Genomic DNA, 22,773 nt, shown 5'->3' with positions numbered 1-22,773 from the left:
GTCACTCTTCACATCCCGGTCACAGGGTCGTGGATTGGCCTGAAGATCACAGGCCCGGGCATTGCAACAGCCTTGAGTCCCATTGCTGAGTCGCGGTAGCCAGGGCACTGCTACAGCCTATTACTAATGTGCCGTGTTCCCTGGCATAAATCCTCTGATCTCCCAGGCCACCTCCAGAAAACCAAGGGATTGGACAAGATGGTTGATCCCCGGGGCCCAATCCTGCTTTCAACTTCACGTACTTATTTATTCTTCTTTCTGGAAGAGAACTCTTGTCACTCGCCCTAACAGTGCCACTTGCCACTTCCATCAAAATATTTTCCCTCATTTATGACAAATCAAACAAGTACTCTTGGCTCCTCTCGAGTCCCCAAGAACATAGACTGTGCCCCCTGCCTGTTTCATGCTTGTGGGCTAGGACCTTCACTGTCATCCCAAGAGGTTCCCAGTTTGAGGGAAAGTCAGCAGAGGATGCCACAAGAAAAGCCAGTCTCCCCTTTTCTGAAGCTGCTCTGGTCCCCAGAGGCGGCGTGAAAGGCCATCCTGTGATCAGCACTCTCCCTGCCCCTGGAAGATGCTGTGAGTACGCGACTTGAGGAGAATGAAGACAAGAAGAACAGAAAGAGCCAGAGGGCCAGATATTTGCCTTTGTTGGAAAAGAAAACCCCACACAATGTGCTGGGAAACTTTGAGGCTTAGTTTTCAGCATTGTTTTAACAGTCTCTGGAAACTAGCAGCCTAATGTCATTTGTTTATAGGATCCAAGAGGGGTGGCGATGGGGATTGTTTCAACATCCTGGCATAGAGATAAACATGCCTCCTGGCTTATGGGCTGTGCGTGTTTGGCATGGGGACAGAGCGCTGTGGGGGTGGGAGGGTGGGACCTCCCAGTTAGGTCAGGAGACCAGGGTTGTCATCCTGGCTGTGCCATCGGTTGCCCGTGTGATCTTCGAGGACCTCAAACTCTCCAACCTAAAACCAAGGGGCTTAAAACAGAAGAACCCAGAGTCAAATCTTTACCAGCTTTGGTCTTCCCTAGTTGTGTGATTTTTAAATTTTTAATGCTAGTCCGCAGTACAGGATCTTGAAACCATATCAAGCATGCCAGATGGAAGGAGTGAGGAATCAGAGACAACTTGGGTTATGTCTGTGCCGCTTTGGATGTTTTCTCCTCAGACCACCTACCTTGATTTTTTTTTAATTAATTAATTAATTTATTTTATTGGCTGTGCTGGGTCTTTTTTGCTATGTGCTCATTCTGCTGTGCGTTTGCAGGTGTGGTGGTGCCACCCTATTTCAGTCCCCCCAGTCTTTATATGAATCTCACTAGGATTCAGCCAGGCTGATGGCCAGATTACCTGGGAGAAGCTGGGTGTGCTGTTCTGTGTGCCTCATCACACGCAGCAAGCCTTGGTGTGTCCTTACATATCAGAGAAGGCAAAGGACAGGCTCAGGGCACTACACACACACACACACACACACACACACACCCCAAATACGAGGGTGAGTCAAAAATTATCTGCACTCTGGTTGTGCGGCCAATGGAAATTTTAATATAACTGGATTGTGGATAATTTTTGACTCACCCTCGTATATTTTATTTGAATGTTCTTTAAGACCAAAAGGATCTGTGGAGGAAAGATGCTCATGGGAGCATCTTGGCCCTTCTGGTTGGTCTTCTCCACCTTCCAGGAAGTTTCCCAGTTCTCTCCTTAGAGCATTCATACATGTTTTACCTCTTCTGCTCTGGAATCCTGTTATCAAGACAGGGTAGGAAATGGATGAGAAGTGGCCAAACCCAAGACAGGAAGACCAGTTAAGAGGTGGTTATAGAATACAGGCAAGAGATAAGAGCCTTTATTAGAAAACCATTGGGGTTTGAGACAACTCTTTCTCTCTGTACTAAGCTTTTTACTGGCTAGTTGAGCCAGGGTAAATTTTGTAATCTTTCTGAACTTCGAACTCCTCACCAATAAAAGAAATGATAATCACCTCTTTCTTACAGCATTGTTATACAGGTAAATATTGTTACACAAAAGCCTTTTGTAAACTGTAGTGTATAAAAACGTGGTCTTCTCTGGTTATCATTTGCAATTTGTTGCCTCGCGCACGGGCCTGTTCCTGGTGGTCTTCTTTTGCCCATCAGAACTTTTCTGCAAATCCCATTTTGTGCCTGGCACTGAGTCTCTACAACAGCTCAAACCATGAGAAATTATTTGATTTGGAGCTGGGTTGACTTTTATCTTATAGCCTGGAACCCTAGCTTAAAAATAATACACTCCAGTATCTGTCTTCTCCCTTCTTAGGTAACAAATGCTCAAGTACTGACCGGTAAAGAATCCACAGAGCCAACATGCACCGACTCTTTTAAGACAAGCGAGTTTGAAGTCTGTGACTCATATTTTCATACTTAGAAAATTTATGTTGCAAATCAGTGACTGGTGGGGCTACAAGGACTTTAAAGACCATCTTGTCCAACTCACTCATTTTTCAAGTGGGGAAACTGAGCAACAGGGAAGGAAAGGATCTTGCCCAAAGTCACAGATTTAAGTAGAAACAGAGCAGGGATAAATCCTCCCCATGATGTCATGGAATCTTTGGGGGAACATGTTAAGCTTTACTGTCATTTTTACCCTTTCTTTCATCCCAGTCTCATAATGAAAGAAACTACTTGGCCCACATCACTGCAGCCCCAATATGGAGGGTGAATCAATTCATTTATCAAACATAACTAAGTACCACCTCTATGCCAAGTACTGAGGATGCTGAGACAAGAGCACAGGCCCTGCCTTCAAGCTATTTAGAATTTACTGATGAAGACAGACAAGGAAACACTCTCTAGAAGGGCAGGCTATTTTCTTTTTTGTTTTTCAGGCTATTTTCTATGTGGTTAAATGAAACATTCCTCCCATCTGCTGTCTGCACTTTATATTTATACATATGATTGCATTGACTCTCCTCATATATAGATTATGATGAGGCTGATTTTCCCAGAAAAAATCATACCAAATCCCGTAACTTGATGAAGACCGGTGACAAGGTCCTTCATAGTGGCTCAAGTCCCCTTCATTCATTCCCTCAAAAAATATTTGTTGAGCAGGTATCTAGTGTGATATACCAGGATGCAAAGATAAATAAAAGCAGTCCTCTCAAGCAACTAACAAGCCAGTAGAGAAATAAATAATGATCATGGAAGCTTTTATAAGGGAAGGGAAATGCCTAGGACAGAGGATGCCTAAGTCAGCCTTGGAAAGTCCATGAAGATGTCACATGAGCTGAGACTACTTAAAGAAGGAGAAGACATGTTCTGAGCAGACAAAAGGGGAGGACATTCCTGGAAAAGAAACAGCACGTGCAAAGCATGAATGTGTGGAAGCATGCAAGTGCTGGGACCTGTAACAGTTGATTATTGCTGGCGTACGAAGTGAGAAGACAGGTTGGCAGAAAATGAGGCTAGGAGGAGGCAGGACTGTGCCATGCTAGCAAGCCGGGGCTACTTCCTTAGGCACCGGAGAGCTGCTGAGGGTTTTCGGGAGAAGATCAGATGGTGAGGTTTGCATTTCTGACATTCATTCAAGCAGCCATGCAGGAGGCAGGCTGGAGTCAGAGAGCTCAGTGAGGATTATTAATCCAGGCAAATCCTGATAAGGGGAGTGTCTGCGCTACTCTGAGCCAGGCCAGAACTTGACTTTCTACATGATTCACCCATTTCCAGGCACACCTGAGTGATGGTGCTCACCGTGACCCTTAACCAAGATGCATGAAATTATGCATTTGTGTCTCCGAAACTGTGATTCATGGTGCTGACAATGTTCCTCTGTGTGTAAGAGATCATCGTCTCCCAGGTCAGCTGAACAGTTTGAGGCATCGCAATGATCTATGCAGAATCCAAGCTTCCTTGCTTAAGAAAGAAGCTGACACACTGTTGACCTTCTAAAGGCCCTTGAGGGGGTGGTTTTTAATAACCCTTAATCCATTTTCCCGTCATTCATAGAAACTCAGTTCTGAGCTTGTGGTTTTCGTAAATCTAACAGGCTTTTCCAAGCAAGAGCTCGGCGAAGTGATCCCTCTCTCATCCCTTCTTTCAGCGACAAAAAACACTGATTCAGCCTCTCAAACCTTCCTGCTTTTGCTCCTCCTGTTCCTTCTCCTGAAATGTCTTCCAACCACCTTTTGGTAATTGTGCACCAGCGTCTTGCAGATCCAGGTTCAGATTCTAGCTCTGCCACTCGTTAGTTGTGTGATCTTGTACCAGAGAGCTGCCCAAATCATTTTGCTGAGTTGTCACAGGTTTAGAGGTCAAGTTTGTGAAGCATTCAACATAGTGCCTACCCCATGGCCATTCTCAGGGTTCAGTAGCTGTTATTGTTAGGTGAGATTCTAGTTCAATAATGAAAATTTACAATTCTCTACTGAAAAGAACAGAGAAGTACTGAAAGTTTGGTAATACATCTTTTGATTATCAAGATAACCATGAATTATAGTTTTCTTACCCAGATTAATTAAACCTGACACCTGAATACCCACTTGATTTCCATATCCAGCTGTGGAATCCCACAGTAACTTATAATTAAGAGACAGTTGCTAATAAGAGACTTGAAACTTGAAATTAAGAGCAAAAATAAGTAGAGAAACTCCATGAGAAAGGGCATAGTTGCTCATCCTCAGGTCCCTTTCTCAAACAGAAGAGTTTGGAAGCAAATGGCCATGAGAAACAGCATCCTTTCACCATGCTGTGTGCTTCCGAAGAGAAAGCTTCCCCTGAAAGCAGCAAGAGTGGTTTGGTTTCATTACAATGAAATAATTGTTCAGTGTTAGGGCAGGTTACTGACAATGGGTGTGGAATCTGTTTTAGAAGAAGGTAAAAAAAATAAAATAACAACAAGGAATGTGGGAAAATTACCCCTCCTGGGTATTGCAAGTATAGACCTGCCGAGAAGCTGGTAGAGAATTTGTCTCAAGTACATTGAAGGACTAGATTCATTTGAGTAAATTCTCTAAAACCTAACTCTGTCTCCTCTAACAAGACTTTAAAGATCTTGTGATACTTTCCTTGTCCTGGTGATCCCCCAGATTTTCAAGTCTAACTTGATTTTTTAATCATTCTGTGGTTAATTTGTTTTCATTCTTTTTTGTTACAAAACAACATTAAAGAGAAAATTTTTTAAATCATCTTTAATTTTCCTGCACTAATCCAACTGCTTTAATTTTGGAATATTTTTTAGTCTTTGTTTACCTACTTATTTCTTAATTAGCCATTGCAGTAAATCTGAAAGAGTTTTTTTTTAAGTGTGATTTATTGAGAAAAATTGAAGATAAAGCAGTTAGTTAATATTGCTCTAAGCAACACATAAGGTGAATGGCCAAATCAGGGATAACTCTAAACCTATGCTCTGTCCACTTACACTTGACTGTGATGTTGGACACACAACCTAGCATATAATCCATGTATTTTATATTTTATTTTATGCACTATTATTTTTACTTACTAGCAGTAATAATAATAGAATGGAATTATGAGAACTGAAATTCACTAACCAGTCTTTTAAAAAAAAACGCCACCCAGAGATTGTCAACACTGAAGGCAATGTTGTAGGAAGTTTCTGAAGATAAGATGAGAAATAGAGAATTAATGTGACCAATAAAAATGAGTGGTTTACATTAGAAAAAAAAAAAACAGCAGAAACTTTAGAACTAGAACAACTGAGATTCCCTGCCGTTGCTGATCAGGTTTTCGAAGCCACTCTTTGATCATTTGACTATAAAGCCTTCTTACTGTGCTTGTCAGTAACACCACTTAATATCTTTGCAAACTAAACATAGAATTACGTACCTGGGCAGTAAGTGCTAATGAATTGTAATTCATAAAATGAGATTATAAACAGTTTCCATACACCGATACTTTACGTGAATAGCATAAAAAGGGGTTGTTGGCTTTCCATGTTGGAGTCAATACCGTGTAAAAGATGACACGTGATGGAGAGGATAAATTCTACAGCCTTTTGAGATGACTTTTTCGCTCCTGTCTTTTCTAGAATACCAAATAGAAGGAAGCAGACTTGGGGAGACTTTGATCAGACACACTGAAAGGACTTCCAACCAAGGGACTGCTCAGAACTCCAGCTTGGCTCTTAATCAAGCTTGAAATGATCACAGCCACAGCGCTAATTGCATTAATTTGCTTTTCTTCAGGCAGAATGGGGAAACAGAATAGCAAACTGGCCCCCGAAGTGATGGAGGACCTGGTGAAGAGCACAGAATTTAACGAGCATGAGCTCAAGCAGTGGTACAAGGGGTTTCTCAAGGACTGTCCAAGTGGGCGGCTGAATCTCGAGGAATTTCAGCAGCTCTACGTGAAGGTAAGTTGTTTTCCCACCTTTTTTGTTTTTTGTTTTTTAATCTTCAGTCCAGAAAACATTGTCTTCATCACATGTAGCTTCACATGGAATTATAACTTGAAGTAGCCAATTCATTTCAACTCTGGTGATTTTCCACCCAAAAAGAAAAATGGTCATTTTTTAGAATGCAAAGTGAAGTGTCCTGTTCCAGACATAAGTCAAACAATTTCTGAACAAGAAGAGTAATTGTTTAGTCAAAACACCAGAGTTCAGAGCATGACAGTATCTGGTAAAGCTCAGTAAAAATCTCAGATAATAGCATTTGCTGATGGTTGTTGACAAGTGGCTAATAGCACCATTGTTTAGTTTGTTAGAGGAATCTGCACCTCTCTCAGTTAGAGAGAAAGTACATGGAGGGCTTTTGCACCAAGAAAGGACTCCTTATTTGCAAATAAGAAAAATATACAGATCCCCACAGCTTTGCATTTAGAAGAAGGGAGTTCTGATGTACATCAAGGTCTAAAGGATGGTCTTCTATCATTTTATCAAGGTCTAAAAAATGGACTTTCCCTAGCATTTTGTACTGTTTAGAAGTTAATATTCCCCTGAACACTGCATAAACTGTACCATGGAAGGTGTAATCTGTACTGCAGTGGTATTGTTTCGGTTTGTCTGAGTTTATCAGTTGTATTGATTCTAGATTTGGCATGATCTAAGACATTCAGTTTTGTTTATACTTCAGTAATGCGAGGTTTGTGGAAGAAATGCACTGTTTTTCTTTTAACTTTTTCTGACTAAAATACCAAATAGATAATAGTGCTGTTATCATTCAAGTGCAACAAGTATCAGTCTGAGCAATATAAACCATCCACATGCATATATGTACATGGGCTGATTATATAAAATATTAAACATTGTCATTCTCTCCTAAAGTCTCACATAGCCTTTGCTCCAGCAATTCCATCCTTGCACATATACAAGAAGGGACATGTATAAGAATGCTCATGGCTGCACTGCTCACAATAGCAAAACTGGGAAACAACCCAAACGCCCATCAAACGGAGACTGGAAAATAAACTGTGGTATACTCACATGGCAGTTAAAACAGTTGAACTGCAGCAACACTGAAACATTAAGTGCAAAAAGCAGTCTCAAAATACTTTAAACACACATAAGATAAAAATATATTTTATAAAAGTGCAAAGAAAAGCAATAAAATCACATAAAAAAGAAAGCAAGAGTGTGATAAACACAGGATTCAAACTGATGGTTACATCCAGTGATAAGAGGCAAGGGATAAGATGGAAGTTTAGCCACATGGTTAGATAGATTGTGTCAGAATCTTAGCTATGACTTTGGGTGCTGGGTTTGCAGGTGCTTATTGCATTAATAAAAGCTAACCCTGCATGGACCGCTAATGAAAGTCAAGAATCCATGTGCTGACCACATGAGAGCTCGAGGTATCTGTAAAACTATCTTTTTAAATATGTATAGAAATGTACATAAAAAGTGGTATGTGTGCATATTATATGATCACTCTGACACTTCTAAGAATATCTGAGTAATTAGTTTTTAGTGCGTAGAGATCTTTTATATGGAAGCACTGAGAAATGCGTTTATCATTCAATTGAGATAAATCGCTTTTGCAGAGAAGTGGGATGCTATGCATTTTCCTAGATTTTTATACCACCCTCCATAGTTTTCAAAGTCACATCTTCTACCATTTTATCACCCAGAACTTAGCCTGTGCCTCAGAACTGTCTTCCCTCAGCCCCGAGGAAAGTACAAACAAATGAGATTTGTCACAGCCACATTCATATCAGTAAAGGTCATGCAAGCTGTCACTCTGTGTTTAAGAGAGCTCTGTGTGCCATGTTTCTCACTCTTTGTTCAAAGTGAGAGCGGTTTTGCCTTTGAAGAAATAGTTTAAATGCAGGAAATGAAGTATTTTATTTACATGCTGGAAGTACTCACCACTGAAAATAAAATCCACCTCAAGATAAGGGAGGAGGGTGTGTAAACATTAAACATCCCTCAGTGTTTTATGGTACAACTGATGTATAGGTACCAACATCATCCCCCACTTCCCCCTCCCTTACTCCACTCCGGAGTGGATTTTTTTTCCAGGAAGGGGAGATATAACTTTGTGGATGGAGTTTAGGTTCTTGGCAGCTTCTTAACGGCCATATTTAAACTCAGCCTGTGCTCTTGTATCAAATAGTCAGAAACTAGGCGAAGTCTTCTTCTCCTTGCATAGTTGTCCAAGGACAAAATATAGAAGAGAATCACAGAGGAAATATGCCACATCCACAGGAAGAAAGAAAGAAAGAGAGAAAAAGAAAGAAAGGAAGAAATAAAGACAGACAGACAGACAGGTCTGATAGTTTAGAAGGGAGAATAATAGAGAAAAATGTTGATTATGTAATAAGGCCCAGGAGAAGTTCTGAGAAGAATAATCTTCCTTTAATGCAGCTTAAAAGTACAAATGTTCAGCAAGACACAGTCTTTGTCCAGTAGTTCCTTCTATCTCAGTGTGGACGTTGAGACATCCTGGAATCCAGCTGCCTGTGCAGTCAGCCTGGCACATCTACTGTCACTGACCTGACCCATTTTAGGCTCTGGAAGAGTCACCTCAGTGCTAATGCTGTAGAGTCAGTTGTGATGAGGGTGTGAGGTGGAGCAGGATAATGGGAAAAACCACTCCCCCACCCCCCACCCCCCACCCTCCGCAAAGCCAAACTTCAGAAGCCTTTGTATCCAAAATATAAAGGAATTCCATTGGGTCTATGTTTAAAACTGTCTAAAACTGAGGTTCAGAAAAATGAGGTAATTTGCCCAGTGTCACAAAAAGAGTGAAGTTCGGGACAGACATTAAAGATGACTATGCAGCACACGGCCCTGCCTCTCAGCTGGATTCCCCTGGAAGCCCCTCATCAACCTCCCTCCAAGCCCTTGCACCATACAGCTGCTGGAGTGGGATTTGAAAAACATAGGTTTGGGCATGGACCTTCCTACTTTGTTATGGGTATTTCCCAACCAGCCTGATTTGCCCAACATGCAGCAAGCCAAACGCTGAGATGCTGAGGTTTTTAGCAGAGAAGTTATTCACAAGGCAGCAAGGAGACAGGAGAAGTCTCAGATCTACCTCCCTGAAGGCAAAGGGCTTGAGATATTTATAGGATAAAGAAGCAGGGTGGTCTTAGGCATGGGGAAAGGTGATTGGAGGTTGGGAAAAGGTGAGGTAACCAGCATTCTGAACAGGTGTATCGGGGTTACATGCTTCTTCTTGGGACGCGTGTTCAGAAATAGAGGTGTTTAGCATGACCGGAGGGTGGAGTTTTCAGCCCTCTGACATCGAAAGGTCATTCATTGGACAACTGTGCAGGCCCAGTTTTAGGCTAGGTGGTCCCAACCAGCTTTAGCCTGCTTGAACTAGACAGGAGCTGACTCCAAGTTTCTGGAAAACAGCTTAAGTGCCCGTTACTATAGTGACCCGTACGTCAGAGACGTTATCTATAGGGACGGTTAAGAAGTCTTGTGATATATTACCTAGCTACATGAAGCTTGGAGGGTATGCAATTAAAGAAGGGGAAAAAATAACTAAAGCAAGTTTAATCAGTAAAGGCATGTTACAAGCAGAGGGATTTTTAATAAGCTGTTTCCTTATCTCCTGCTCTATAAGTCAAGGATTTCTGTTAACCTTATGGAGCATAATTTCACTCTTCTTTTCTTTTAATTTTCTTTTATTTATTTATTTATTTTTATTTTTGGCTGTGTTGGGTCTTAGTTGGGGCACACAAGATCTTCATTGTGGCCTGCAGGCTTCTCTCGAGTTGAGGTGTGTGGGCTTAGTTTCTCTGCAACATGTGGGATCTTAGTTCCCTGACCAGGGATCGAACCCGTGTCCCCTGCATTGCAAGGTGGATTCTTTACCACTGGACTTTAGTTATGTAGAAGAGTGTCACCTCACTTCAATCAACATAAGACCCAGTGGCTAGCACAGGGCCTGCTGCAGAGCAAGCATCAGTGTTTGATGAGTGAATTGTATTTTTTTTAAAGGGCTATATATATATATTTTTTATTTATGGCTGCGTTGGGTCTTTGTTGCTGTGCACGGGCTTCCTCTAGTTGTGGTGAGGGGGCTACTCTTCTTTGTGGTGCACTGGCTTCTCAGTGCAGTGGCTTCTCTTGTAGCGGAGCACGGACTCTAGGCACATGGGCTTCAGTAGTTGTGACTCGTGGGTTCTAGAGCACAGGCTCAATAGTTGTGGCTCATGGGCTTAGTTGCTCCATAGCATGTGGGCTCTTCCTGGAGCAGGGATCGAACCTGTGTACCCTGCATTGGCAGGTGGATTCTTAACCACTGCACCTCCAGGGAAGTCCTGAGTGAATTGTGTTAAATGCTGGCTGTGTGTCTCCTCCTCAGGAAGCCTTGTGGTGGAGGCATGTAGAAGTGACTCAAGGACAGTCCTGCCTGCTCTCCAGCATCTCACGGGCTAATCAGGAGACACAGTTAACCACAACACAAGGCAGAATGACATAAATGCTTGTTGATGGGGCAGGAGTGGAAAGTAGAGATTAATTTCAAAATAGGATATTAAAATAAGCAGTTAATTAATGGAGTGATGAAAGAAGGACTTTTCTCTTGGCCCTTTAGAAAATAAAACGTCTGTGAATAGATAGTTTTTTTTACCTTTGACGAATTTAGTACCTGTGAAGGCTGAACTGTGTCCCTCCATCCAAAAATTCGTGTGTTAAAATTTTCATCTCTAGTATGTCAGAATGTGACTGTATTTGGAGAGAGGGCCTTTAAAGAGGTAATTGAGTTAAAATGAGGTCATTAGTGTGGGCCCTAACCCAGTATGACAGGTGTCCTATAAGAAGAGGCAATTCAGACACAGACTTGCACAGGAGAAAAACCATGTGAAGACACAGGGATGTGATGGTCATCTACAAATCAGAGAGAACCTCAGAAGAAACCAGTCTTACCAACAGCTTGATCTTGGACTTCTACCCTTCAGACCTGTGAGGAAATACACTTTTATTGTTTAAACCACCCAGTCTGTGGTACTTTGTTATGGCAGCCTTAACAAACTAATATAGTACTCATTCCTTCTGTTACAGACTTCTCCTGGGCAAACCCAGAGCCCTCTGTATCTGATATAAGGACACCTTCTGTCAGGAGTGTTCTAGCACTCCTGGTACACGCGTAGGCATGTCCATGTCACTGCAGACGTTTCATCATCCTGACCACAGCACTGCTGCTGAGAGGTTGGGGAGGGAGATTTTGCATTTTGTCAGCAAAAACCAAGTACCTGATTCTTCTCCCATGAGAATTTCCTATTTCCAATAGTTATAGTGATTGCCAAGTTGAGATCACAAAGTAAGACTGAGTTTGCAATTTGAACTGTATTTTCAGAGAATGTTAAAATTCAATTTTAAAAGAAAACCAACCCTGGGGAAGAGCAGGCAACTGCATGAGGTGGGGAAGTGTCCCTATCCCAGGTACTTTTCCTTGGAAGGCTAATATCATTCCTGCTTCATTTAATCCCTGTGACATCAAAGCCCAGGAAAGCAAGTAACACACCTGGCAGAGTCCTGTGAAGCACTAAATGGATTTTGCTATTTGTCTGAAGTTTGACTTCCAGGATTGGTTTCATCAGGACCATTTGGGTGAGTTCAGGTTGAGTTGAAAAGGAAGTTAGCTTAAGGAGGTCATGGGATTTAGAATCTGACAGACCTGAGATTCTGTCCTAGCTGTGGTTCAATTCCCAGATCTCTGCCTCTCTGAATCTGTTTCCTTATGTAAGTGATGGAAATAATAAACTCTGTCCCATCACCTCAGGGGTGGCCCCCCAAAGGAAAGAAGGGAAGTGAAAATGACTTGCAGCCTATAACAAGATGTTTTTGTCATCACGATTGATGATCTGCTCGTTTACTCTTGGAGAACCAAGGTGGAAAATAGCTTTTATTTCACATGCCAAAGGCAATGGCAGCATAGAATGGTCTACAGAGGAGAAAGTGAGGCTCTGTTGAGGTTCAACAGGGAAATGTGCCTGAATCAAAGAGTGTTGTCTATCATGCTTTCCCGGGTAGCAAGACCCACCACCAGGCTATACCTGTCCTATTTCTTCCGTAGATTCTTAGACACTGAGCTCTGTGTCCTCTCCAGCACAAAGGCCTCTCCCAGCTCCCTGCTACCAGATAGGATGAGGCGTGCCATTCCAGACCCTCTTTATTCAGTCCCACCAACCCAACCTCTCAGTCCTGTCCACCTGTTCAATCTCTACAGCGTATCATTTTGCAGATGGAGAAAGAGATAAGTTCTCAGAGGTAACTAAATGGCCAAAGATTGCTCTTCTGGGGTCTAGCCCAGTTCTCCTCAGCCACCATAGTTTCTTCTCAAGAGTGTTAGGTGTCAGGCCGTTGGAAGGTGTACCTGAGGCAGGTGGGAGGGCCCTAGAGTGCCATTTGATTATCCCTAATCCAACAGTTTGAATTTTAGTAAAACTGATTTGCATATAACAAATGAGTTCCTGCCAAGTCATTCAGTGTGTCCATCCAGGTGGTCATTTCCTGAGGAGCTTCTGTAATTTGGTTATTAGAAAATGCCCTTGCAGCTTATCCATCAAAGACTGGGTTTATCCATTTATTTAGTCATCCAAGACCCACTTTGTGCTTCCTGTAAGATGGACACTGTCTTGGGCCTTGCCCTTGGTAAGCTCAGAACCTGAAATATCATCTTAATTTTTTGCATAATGCTTTTCACGTCACAAAACCAGGTTTATTTTTATAACAAAATGTAATTGGAATTCCATCCAATGAGAAGTTTTCTAGGCCTAAAACATAGGAAATATAAATCTAGTCACCAAAATTCTATTGATACAACTACCCAGAGACATGGATTAAAACAAAATAAAAATAAATGATATCATAGAATCAGAGGCACCTAAACTTTTGATGATAGAGACAATTTAATAGAATAAGAACATTTTCTAGTTAATAAAGTATTATTACCTAATTCTCTCTATGGCTTTAGAATTTTACTCTCAAATTGTGATCTTATGTTTAAAAACCTGCTATTAGGAGGAAAAAGCATACTTCCTGAAAGTTATATGAACACACATAACATGTAAGCTTTTAGGCATGTAATCTTTGCTTTGTAGAATTATGAAATAAAACACGTGCATCTAGTTTTGCCCTGTTTACTGCATGACTTTGGACAAGTGACTTGGTCTCTTTGGTTCTCAGATTCATGATCTGTGCAAATGAAAAAATTAATCTCTATCAATGGCTCTCAAACTTGAGTGTGTATCAAAATCACTTGGACTGACTGCTCAGTCAGCAGGTTACTGAGCCCCCTCCTCAGGGTTGCTGATCTGCTAGGCCTAGGACAGAGCCACAGTGTCTGGATTCTTAATAAGACCTCAAAGGTAGTTCTAGTGGAGAAAATCCATGAATGACATTTTGAGAAACGCTGGCCTAGAGCTTAACCTGGCAGTATCCTGGGGTAGATTTCTGGAGTTCTGTACACACTGAAATTCTAGGTAAAATTTTGTATCTACCTTCTCTTAGGATAACTTTCCTCAGATTTATAAAGGTTTTTTTGCAAGCTCCCAAAATGTTAAGAATCACTAAAGATACTTGTAATCATTGGCAGGCCTAGCATTCTAATTTCCGTGACCACAGAGTTATTGGGTTTCAACTGACACTAAGACAAATGAAGAAAAGTTCCCTTCTAAACTAGACTTTCAAATAAACTTTACTGGCTGAAAAGAACAAAAGTTTCTAGACTGCACTTTGTGAAATTTGTTTTTAGTTTGTTGGGGATGTTTTCCTGATTCATTCAGGACCCATTAATTAATTAAGCTGTATTTTGTCCAGAGCCCCATGAAAATGAAAGTGGGAAGGCCCCAGGGGGTGAAATGCATCCCTGCTTGCTATTCAGGTAAGCCAGGTGTGCCAGGTGTGATGTGCCAGGTGCTGGGAAGGCCTTGGGTCCACAGAGACCGTCACAGATGCCTGCCCTAAGGTGGCTGTGGTCTGGTGCCATCAAGAGGTCTACAGGTCAACAGAGCAAAGTAAGTCAGAAAAACAAATACCGTGCGCTAACACATATATATGGAATCTAGAAAAATGGTACTGATGAACCCAGTGACAGGGCAAGAATAAAGATGCACTTGTAGAAAACGGACTAGAGGACACGGGAAGGGGGAAAGGAGAAACTGGGACGTAGTGAGAGAGTAGCATTGACATATACACACTACCAAATGTAAAATAGATAGCTAGTGGGAAGCTGCTGCATAAGACAGGGAGGTAAGCTTGGTCCTTCGTGACAGCCTAGAGGGGTGGAATAGGGAGGGTGGGAGGGAGGCTCAAGAAGGAGGGGATATGGGGATATACGTATACATATAGCTGATTCACTTTTTTGTACAGCAGAAACTAGCACGACATTATAAAGCAATTATACTCCAATAAAGATGTATTAAAAAAGAAAAAAAGAAGAAGTCTACAAGTCAAGTGTGTGTATATATATATATATATCACACACACACACACACACACACACACATGTATAATACAGGGACAATTACGATCAGGACCATGAAAGACAGGGAAGGACATGCAGGCCCAGGGAGGGCTGGTGGGAAGGTGACATTGAAGCTGAGTCTCAAAGGAAGGGTGATTTGGACATGAGCTGTCAGTCTGTCTGGAAACTGAAAAATCTCGCTGACCAGAATTGCAAAAGCTAGAATAAAAAGCAGCTCTTGTGTTTGCGAGCTCCTTTGCATAGCGTTGGCAGTAGGCCCACCAGATTGAGCGTATTAGGTTGAAACAAAAGTACAAAGAAACAAAACAAAACAAACAAACAAATCAAAACCTCTTGGCAGACCTGCTGAGATAATCTGCTGAGATAATCTGGAAAACCACCTGTTGAAGGTAAAGCTCCTATCCACCAGGGCTCCTCCCACAGGCCTTTTCTCTTGTTTCTGCCTCTCTTCTCTCGCCCTCCCTTTCTTCCCTTCCTTTGTGATCATTCTAAAGTGCTTTAATCTGACTGTTAGCTCACTTGATTCTCACCATGGCCAAGGAACCAGACTTTGGAGGTAGCATTCCCTCCCTTCAAGCTGTAGGAATTGGAAAGTCAGGAGACTTGACCAGGGCTGCAGAGGGGCCAGCACTCGAACACCTGGGCCATCTTGCCAACAGCATTCTCGCCTCCTCTCTGTGCTTCCTGTGTCCTCTGGGTCACATTCAGGAGCAGGCATCTGGGAGCTTCTCTGATCTCCTTTGTTGTGAAGCAGACGCATCAGAAGCTCTCTTATTGCTCCATTTTGGCCATCCTTCTAGGACCAGCTCAAAAGCTTCTCCCTGGAAGAGCCTTCTTTGGTCTCCCTACTTTCAAAGTCAGAAGTATCTCTTTCTCTTCTGAGTTCCTATGATTTTGGTTCCCCACTCACCTCAGTTAACAAGGATATTACAGTTTTGTAACAGAGTTCTGTAAGCTTTCCTCACCTTCTCTCTAGATAGAGCCCTTCTTTGTTCCCAGAGCCTACACTGCTATCAATGTTTTGCCAGAATACATTTACATGTGATGTGGTTTAGTCAGAAGGCTGGATGTGTACCTGGCTCTACCATACACTAGTTGTGTGAACTTGGGAAAGTCTTATGCTTAAAGGTTGTTAAATAAATCAACAAACCACTCTGACCCTCTGATTCCTCATCTGTCAGATGGGGAGAATATTCTGAGCCTTGCTTACATCATACATGATCTTAGGCACCTGGGCACGGAAAGGTGTCCAGATGCCAAACAGCCCAGTCTCTTGGCTGTGGCATCAAGCGCTTGCTCCCCTATCAAATATTTTATCAAAAGAAAATGGGACAGAGATGACTATTATTTCTTCTCAACATCTGATTCAAATCAATTTTGAAAATAATACTCGGCTCAAGAAAAGATTTTTGGGTGAACGGTTTTCAAGGATTCAGATTCTGCTTGTTCATAAGAGGTAACTAACAGTAGGCCTTCTTTAAAATTTGTTGGGCAGAGCTATATACAGAAGCCTTTTAATTCCTTTGGGAAATAGACATTACATAAGACACAAAATGTTATCCAGTTTTGACTGGTAAGGACATTGCAATTTTTAGTGAGAACCTGGGAATTCATTTCCATTTGGAATGTTTGCCAACATGATCTCGGCTGCACTTCAACTTGAATTAATGTAGAAAACAAGAGCTGGGGCCTAAAATCTCAAGGAAGAGATGACAATAAAGTTACAGTTCTGGGAAAACAAGGTCCCATGTGAGGCTCCAAAGACATTTTATTATGGTGAGATTGTCTCAGGGAATAGCTAGCTACTACCCATATGTCTTACGTTAGAGAGAGCATTTATCCCAGAGGGGTGGAAGTGATAACCTTCTCCTGTCTCAAAGTGTGTGAAATCATTTTGAACGGCTTCCACACCCTGGGATTTTGCTTTCTCATGATAGGCAGGTGTCAGCTAGAGAGATATCAATGGTCATTGCAGCCATGCCATCCGGAGGAATGCTCTTAGAGGATACCTCAACTTCTGTGTCCGCAGGATAAGGCTACAAAAAGCACTTTAGAAGTCTCTCAGTCCACCCTGCCCCCATTTTACAAAAGAGGAAATAGACTCTCTGGAGGGGGAGGGCTGTCTGAGGACCTCTCTCCTTATCGCTCCAATTAACATCCAAAAGGATGTGTCTCAGCTTCAGCCTGATTATGAGGATTTCAAGCCAGAAGGACCTCCTCCTCTGTTAGCTGTTCTCTTCAGCTAATTCTTAAAGGACAATACATTTGTAATTGCAAATAGAGCCAAAGAGGAAGAAACATCCCATTTCTATTATAGGGTTGGACTTAAAGATAATAACAATCGTATCTGGATCTCTCAATGTAAAGCTGCTTTACATTGTTGGATTTTTCTGACCCTTTGAAAGGGTGATAGGGACTTGGATCTGGTATCATTGACCCACCTTGGTGGAAATCATTTCCTCCCCTCCTGTGGCCTATTTAGCTGCTGGAAGAAAGCCCTCTGTCTTATTAATTATGCCCTCCAGTATCTCCACTTGGAATGGTTTTTGGACCCTCATCTATTTCTCTCTGAGGTTGCTATGGAGCTTAGGGTCCCCTCCTTGGGATGGTGCTGATGTTGCTGTGTATCCTGTCCTGTGCAGGATGCTCTCCTTGCAGACACAACGTACTCCTGTCATCACAGTGGAAAGATTGGGGGCCAGGGCGGGGGCAGGGGGCTGTCAGCCACAAAATAGGCCTACGTCCATCTATGAAATGCCCAAGGGCCTCCTTAGCTATCTTAGAGGAATCCTTTTGTAGAGAGTCACCCACAGTAGCTTCTAGCAGCCACCCACCTTCAATAAACACTACCGAGCGGTATCTGTAACAAGTCTGTAACCAAGAGCTATGGAGGGTGCAGAGTTCGAGCCAGACTCCTTTAAAGAGCTTGCAGCCTAGTAGAACAATCCACGTAGGTAGCTAAAAGATCAAGAGAAAGTGATATGTGTCCCAAGACCCGTGTAGAAATTCTAACATAGCAAATTTCCATATAAATGTCTTCACTGAAGATTTCACAGTATCTTGAAATATAGGTCGGATTTGCAGCTGCAAGGATGATATTCCTAAAAGGAGGGACAAGTTCAGCAAGGGTACAGGGCCAGGGGGCAGGGGAAGGTATGGGGAATAGCAAGCCACTGTTGGCGAAAATGTCAGATCACCGAAGAGGTTGGAGTTGTGAGTGGGGCCCAATCACAGAGGGACCAGGCTGCCAGAAAAGCTCTGAAGTCCAGAATTTTGTAGACAAGGTAAAGAGATGGCTTCCTGCTGGGGTGTTCTATGACCATGGAAATTCTGGTGACCTGGTGTTGTATTCCTCATAAAATGGCATAATGGCAGTACCAGGAAGAAAGAGGTATTTTCATTTCCCTTATAAATGATCCCCGTGACTCAGTGGGTGAAGCTGCAGGAGCTCACAGTGTGCCCTGGAGCAAATGACTTACGTCAAAGTTGACTGAGTTATTCATCAAGTATTTACCAGCTGTACCTTGTCTGTGCTGCACTAAACCCTGAGGGCATCAGCAGGTAGGACACCCATGGAAGTGCAAGGCCATCTGGGAAGATGAAGCCTTCCAAGCAGATAATTACAGTGACAAACCAAGAGCTAAGTGAGGTTATGGGTCAGTCAGAGCTTTGAGAGCTCAGGGGAGTGGAAGGGAGAGAAAGGGCCAGGGAGGGGTTGGCAAGGTTTCCTGGGCAGACAGAATAGGGGCAGTGCAGGAGCTGGGGGCTGAGGTCCCAGGAAAGAGACAAAGAGGGTAAAGACGTGTTGCCTCCAGAGCAGGTGTGGAGCAGTAGATGGGCAAGGCCCTGATCTTGGAATGGTTGACACCTCCTGGAATGCTCAGGGGCACTTGGAATTTTCCTTCCCATACTCTGTCTGCCCAGCAGCCTCTCTGCCTCCTCCCTTTAGCGGTGGAGGCTGACCGCAGCCCACAAAACTAGTCCTGTCCTGTCATCCTGGCCCAGTTCACAGCCAGGGCTGCCTGTTCCAAGCCCTCCACTCGCTGAGAAAGAGGTGGATTCGTCGAAACTTTCAGGGTGAAAACAGTGACACCGGGTGATCCAGGAAGACCAGCTGGGTCTGGCTGTTACAGGCAGCGTCTGTGCCATCAGACCCCACACCCATGTCTTCTGTAGATGAAATCCCTTTTCTCAGAAGTAAAGAAGCAAACTCAATGTGCTCTGATTTGAAATGAAAGACAAATGGGTCGTTTCATCAGCACAGTTCAGAACATGTTCAGAAAAGTGCAAGATGGATGTGGTCCTGTGTTTTTGTGTATGTATTTTTTACTAAAGGGCACAAAGATGTGAGCTGAAGTTATATATATTATCATTTGGGGCTTGGATCCCTCTGTCAGAGACACAGAGAACAGCTTAGAACATGTGTTAAGTAAGAGCTGAAAAGGCAGCTGCTTTTGTGGAAAGAACAGCCCTGGAGCTGATACCGCAGTTTGAACCCAGGTTCTGCCCTAAGAGCTGCGAGTTCTTGGACAGAGTCCTCCACCTTGCTTACCTTCAGCTTCCTCCGCTGTTAGATGATTCTTCATATCTACCTTACAAGTACTTCCACTAAAGGTCCTCAATTAATACTCAAAGTCACTTTCATTATTACTGGGGCCCTGGGAACTGGTGACAGGAGTGAAGGGATGAGGAAGCTGGCCTCGCTGTGTGGGAGAGATTCTCCTGGGTCTTTGCAGCCTCTCTGCAGCCTCAAGTCACTGTTCGCCCCAGGGCCTTGTCCCTCCAGGGTGGGGGGGAAGAACTTGGCTTCCATTGCGTGAACCAGTCTTCCCTGGCACCCCCTCCCAGCTAGCTAGCCATCCTGCCCCTGTGGGGAAAAAGGAGAAAAGGAGGAAGAGAAGAGATTGTCTTGGGTGCAGGTACCAGCGGGAATCCTCCCAGCAGTGAGGAGGGAAGCCAGCAGACAGGATATTCTCCCCCTCCCTATGCTTCTCTGCTGCAGACAGTAACAGCCTCGTATGTGTTACACTGACTTCAGAGGAAAGCTCTGGGAGAAGAACATGACATCCCCTGAACAGGGCACCCCTGGACAGGCGGGGTGTTGGGGCACGTGCACAACCCCCTCTGAAAGCTAAACTGGAGGAGCAGGATCCCATGAGACAGAGCCTCCTAGCACTGGAGATTGAGGTAGGTGGCAGGAAGATTTCTGTTGTCCCTGTGCAATCCACAAACTTACTGTCTGCTCTAGGGGACTGTCACACCCTGGAGGTGAGTAGAGGGGGCAGGTTGTCATTACAACAAAAAATACAGTAGGAAACCAGGCCCTTTAGGTCCTGTCTAGAATAAATCCAAGTGTGACTAGGTGCATAGATGAACGATGGATAGATGGCAATAGCCAGCATTAATTGAATGCTTAGCACGTGTCAGGTACTGTTCCAAACATAGCACTTTGTGTATATGAACTCATTTGATCCTCACAAGGGTGTTCGAAGTAGACATTACTATTCCCCTCATTTTACAAATGAGGAAACTGAGGCATGAAATGGTTAATGTCTTTTCCATGGTCACATGACATTCACACCCAGGCTGTTGGACTTCATTGCCAGTGCTCTTTACTAGCTGGGTGATCCCTGATGGAAATCTCAGGGGACATGATCCCTACTAAGAAGGGTAGTTTGTGTAATTTACCTTCCTATGGTCTTTAATTTAAAACATTCAAATAGGGACTTCCCTGGTGGCACAGTGGTTAAGAATCCACCTGCCAATGCAGGGGACACGGGTTCGATCCCTGGCCCGGGAAGATCCCACATGCCACGGAGCAGCTAAGCCCAAGTGCCACAACTAGAAAGCCTGTGCTCTAGAGCCCGTGAGCCACAACTGCTGAGCTTGCATGCAACAACTACTGAAGCCCGAGCGCCTAGAGCCCGTGCTTCTCAACTAGAGAAGCCACAACTGGAGAAAGCCCACACACAGTAACAAAGGCTCAACACAACCAATAAATAAACAAATAAATAAATTTTAATAAAATAAAATAAAAAACATTCAAATAAACAACTGGTGTGGTTCCAGATGACTTCCAGGCAGAGTGTAGACAGGTGGAAGGAGCAAGGGACCTGGAGTCCAGGGGCCTGTTGGACGGAGGCAAGTTCTTTACTCTCCGAGTATGTTTCCTCATCAGACAAGGGAAAGGCCAGGGTGCTTGTGAAGGCCAACGAGGCAGAGGGTCTGACAGTGCCTGCATTTCTGGTATGAGAGCTCCATGTCAGCAGTGTTGGAGCTGGGTCAGTGGAAAACCAGGCAGGACTGACTATACGAGGGTGAAGAAGCCCACCCACCACAAGGAATTACAGCTTCTTTTTCAAGCTGATTAATGACTACAAATTATGGGACCATGCCTCCTACTGCCTGACATTGACCAGAGGAGACAGAGAGGGGTGGCTTGATTAAATGAGGTGAAGATGTTGTTGGTTATCTACCCAGTGGCCATGGTCCTCTCCTCCCCCTTTCCTCTCTGGCCATGGCCTACCTCCCACTGCAGAGGCTAAAAATCCGTCAATCTTGTATCTGGGATGTGGGCATGTTACCCAATCCTGGTCTGAGAAAAGCTCTTCTAGAAGCTGGCGAGGGTTCTGGAAAAGGAGAAGACTAGCATACTGGTATTTGTATAGTGAGGGCATGTGATCCCTAGAATTGTTATAGCTAATTTTCAAAGATGAAGGAAGTTACTGATTCCAAGCTGAACATAGCAGAATGGAAAGACAGAAAGAACCTGTGATATCCCTGAGCTGCTGACTTAATCCTAAAACAGTATCTGGACCATGCGTTGTATGGGGTAATTAACCCTCTGTGGTTTGGGCCATCCTTGGTTGGTCTTGTGTTCTTTGCAGAAGAAAGCATCAAATTTAATACAAAGGAGAATGGAGCTGAGAGCCAGAAGCCCCTGGTCCTGGTCAGGACTCTGATGCTAATAAGTTGTATGATTCTGGGCCAGTTACAAACCTCTCCGAGTCATAGGGTCTCAATTTACTGAAGAGGCTAGAAATCTCTGCTTTATCTCCTTCTCAGAACATTTGTGAGACCACATGAAACATTTTTAGCCCCACCTCCTACTTTGTCCTGAAGATATAGAAATGAATAAAATATGGTATGGATAAAAATGAGTGAATGAATAAAATGAAATAAAAATGAATGAATGAAATGGATTTTAAAAGACAGATATGGGAGTGAACTCCATGTTCCATGGACAGAAGAAAGGAGTTCAATATGGCTGAGCAGAGGAGATGAAGGGACCAGAGGAAGAAGGTAAAAGGTAGAAGGGGTAAGCACAGCCTCAGTTTCTACCTCTGTAAAATGATGCCTCTGTAAAATGATGGAGAGAACCATATGACCTCTAAGGTCTCCTCCAATGCCAAGATTCTAGAAGCCAGGTGGAGCTATCACTAGATCTCTGCTAGATGTGAATGTCTGTGTACCACATGTCACTTGGCATCATAGCAGTTGTTCTGCCCAGCTACCCTCAGGGATGGGGACTGTGTCTTACTCATCTCTGTATCCCATGCACCCAATACAAATCTAGAACAAAAATGAATTGGTTAATTGAACAAGTTAATAAATGAATAAAGGACTCTTTTATAGACAAACTGAAATTCATTTTAAAGAATAAATGAAAGGAATGAAACATTTTCTAGTGTGTTATCCAGAATAATAAACCTATAGAGGTTCATAATGAACCATTTTGATATGGTTTGTGTAACTAAGCAGGATGCAACATCGCGTAACAGGATAACAGTATCCGCATTCTTAGAGCCCAGTGGCTAATTTTCTCATGAATATGTGAGGCCAGCAACAGAGGGTCCTCATGAACTTTCTTAAATACTATTTTCC

At 43.2% G+C, this 22,773-nt stretch overlaps 1 protein-coding gene across 1 annotated transcript in view; it reads left to right on the top strand.

Moving 5' to 3' along the window:
• VSNL1 (visinin like 1) overlaps window positions 1-22,773 on the top strand; it is a 108,435-nt gene that overhangs the window by 34,960 nt on the left and 50,702 nt on the right. Inside the window, exon 2 of the mRNA XM_057743730.1 lies at window positions 6,193-6,359. Coding sequence (XP_057599713.1) covers window positions 6,198-6,359 — 162 coding nt within the window. The 5' untranslated portion in view covers window positions 6,193-6,197. The remainder of the gene's footprint in view (window positions 1-6,192; window positions 6,360-22,773) is intronic.

This window comes from Hippopotamus amphibius, chromosome 7, assembly GCF_030028045.1.
Source record: "Hippopotamus amphibius kiboko isolate mHipAmp2 chromosome 7, mHipAmp2.hap2, whole genome shotgun sequence".
NCBI classification, from domain to species: Eukaryota; Metazoa; Chordata; class Mammalia; order Artiodactyla; family Hippopotamidae; genus Hippopotamus; species Hippopotamus amphibius.
This window is presented reverse-complemented; position numbering and strand designations above follow the sequence as displayed.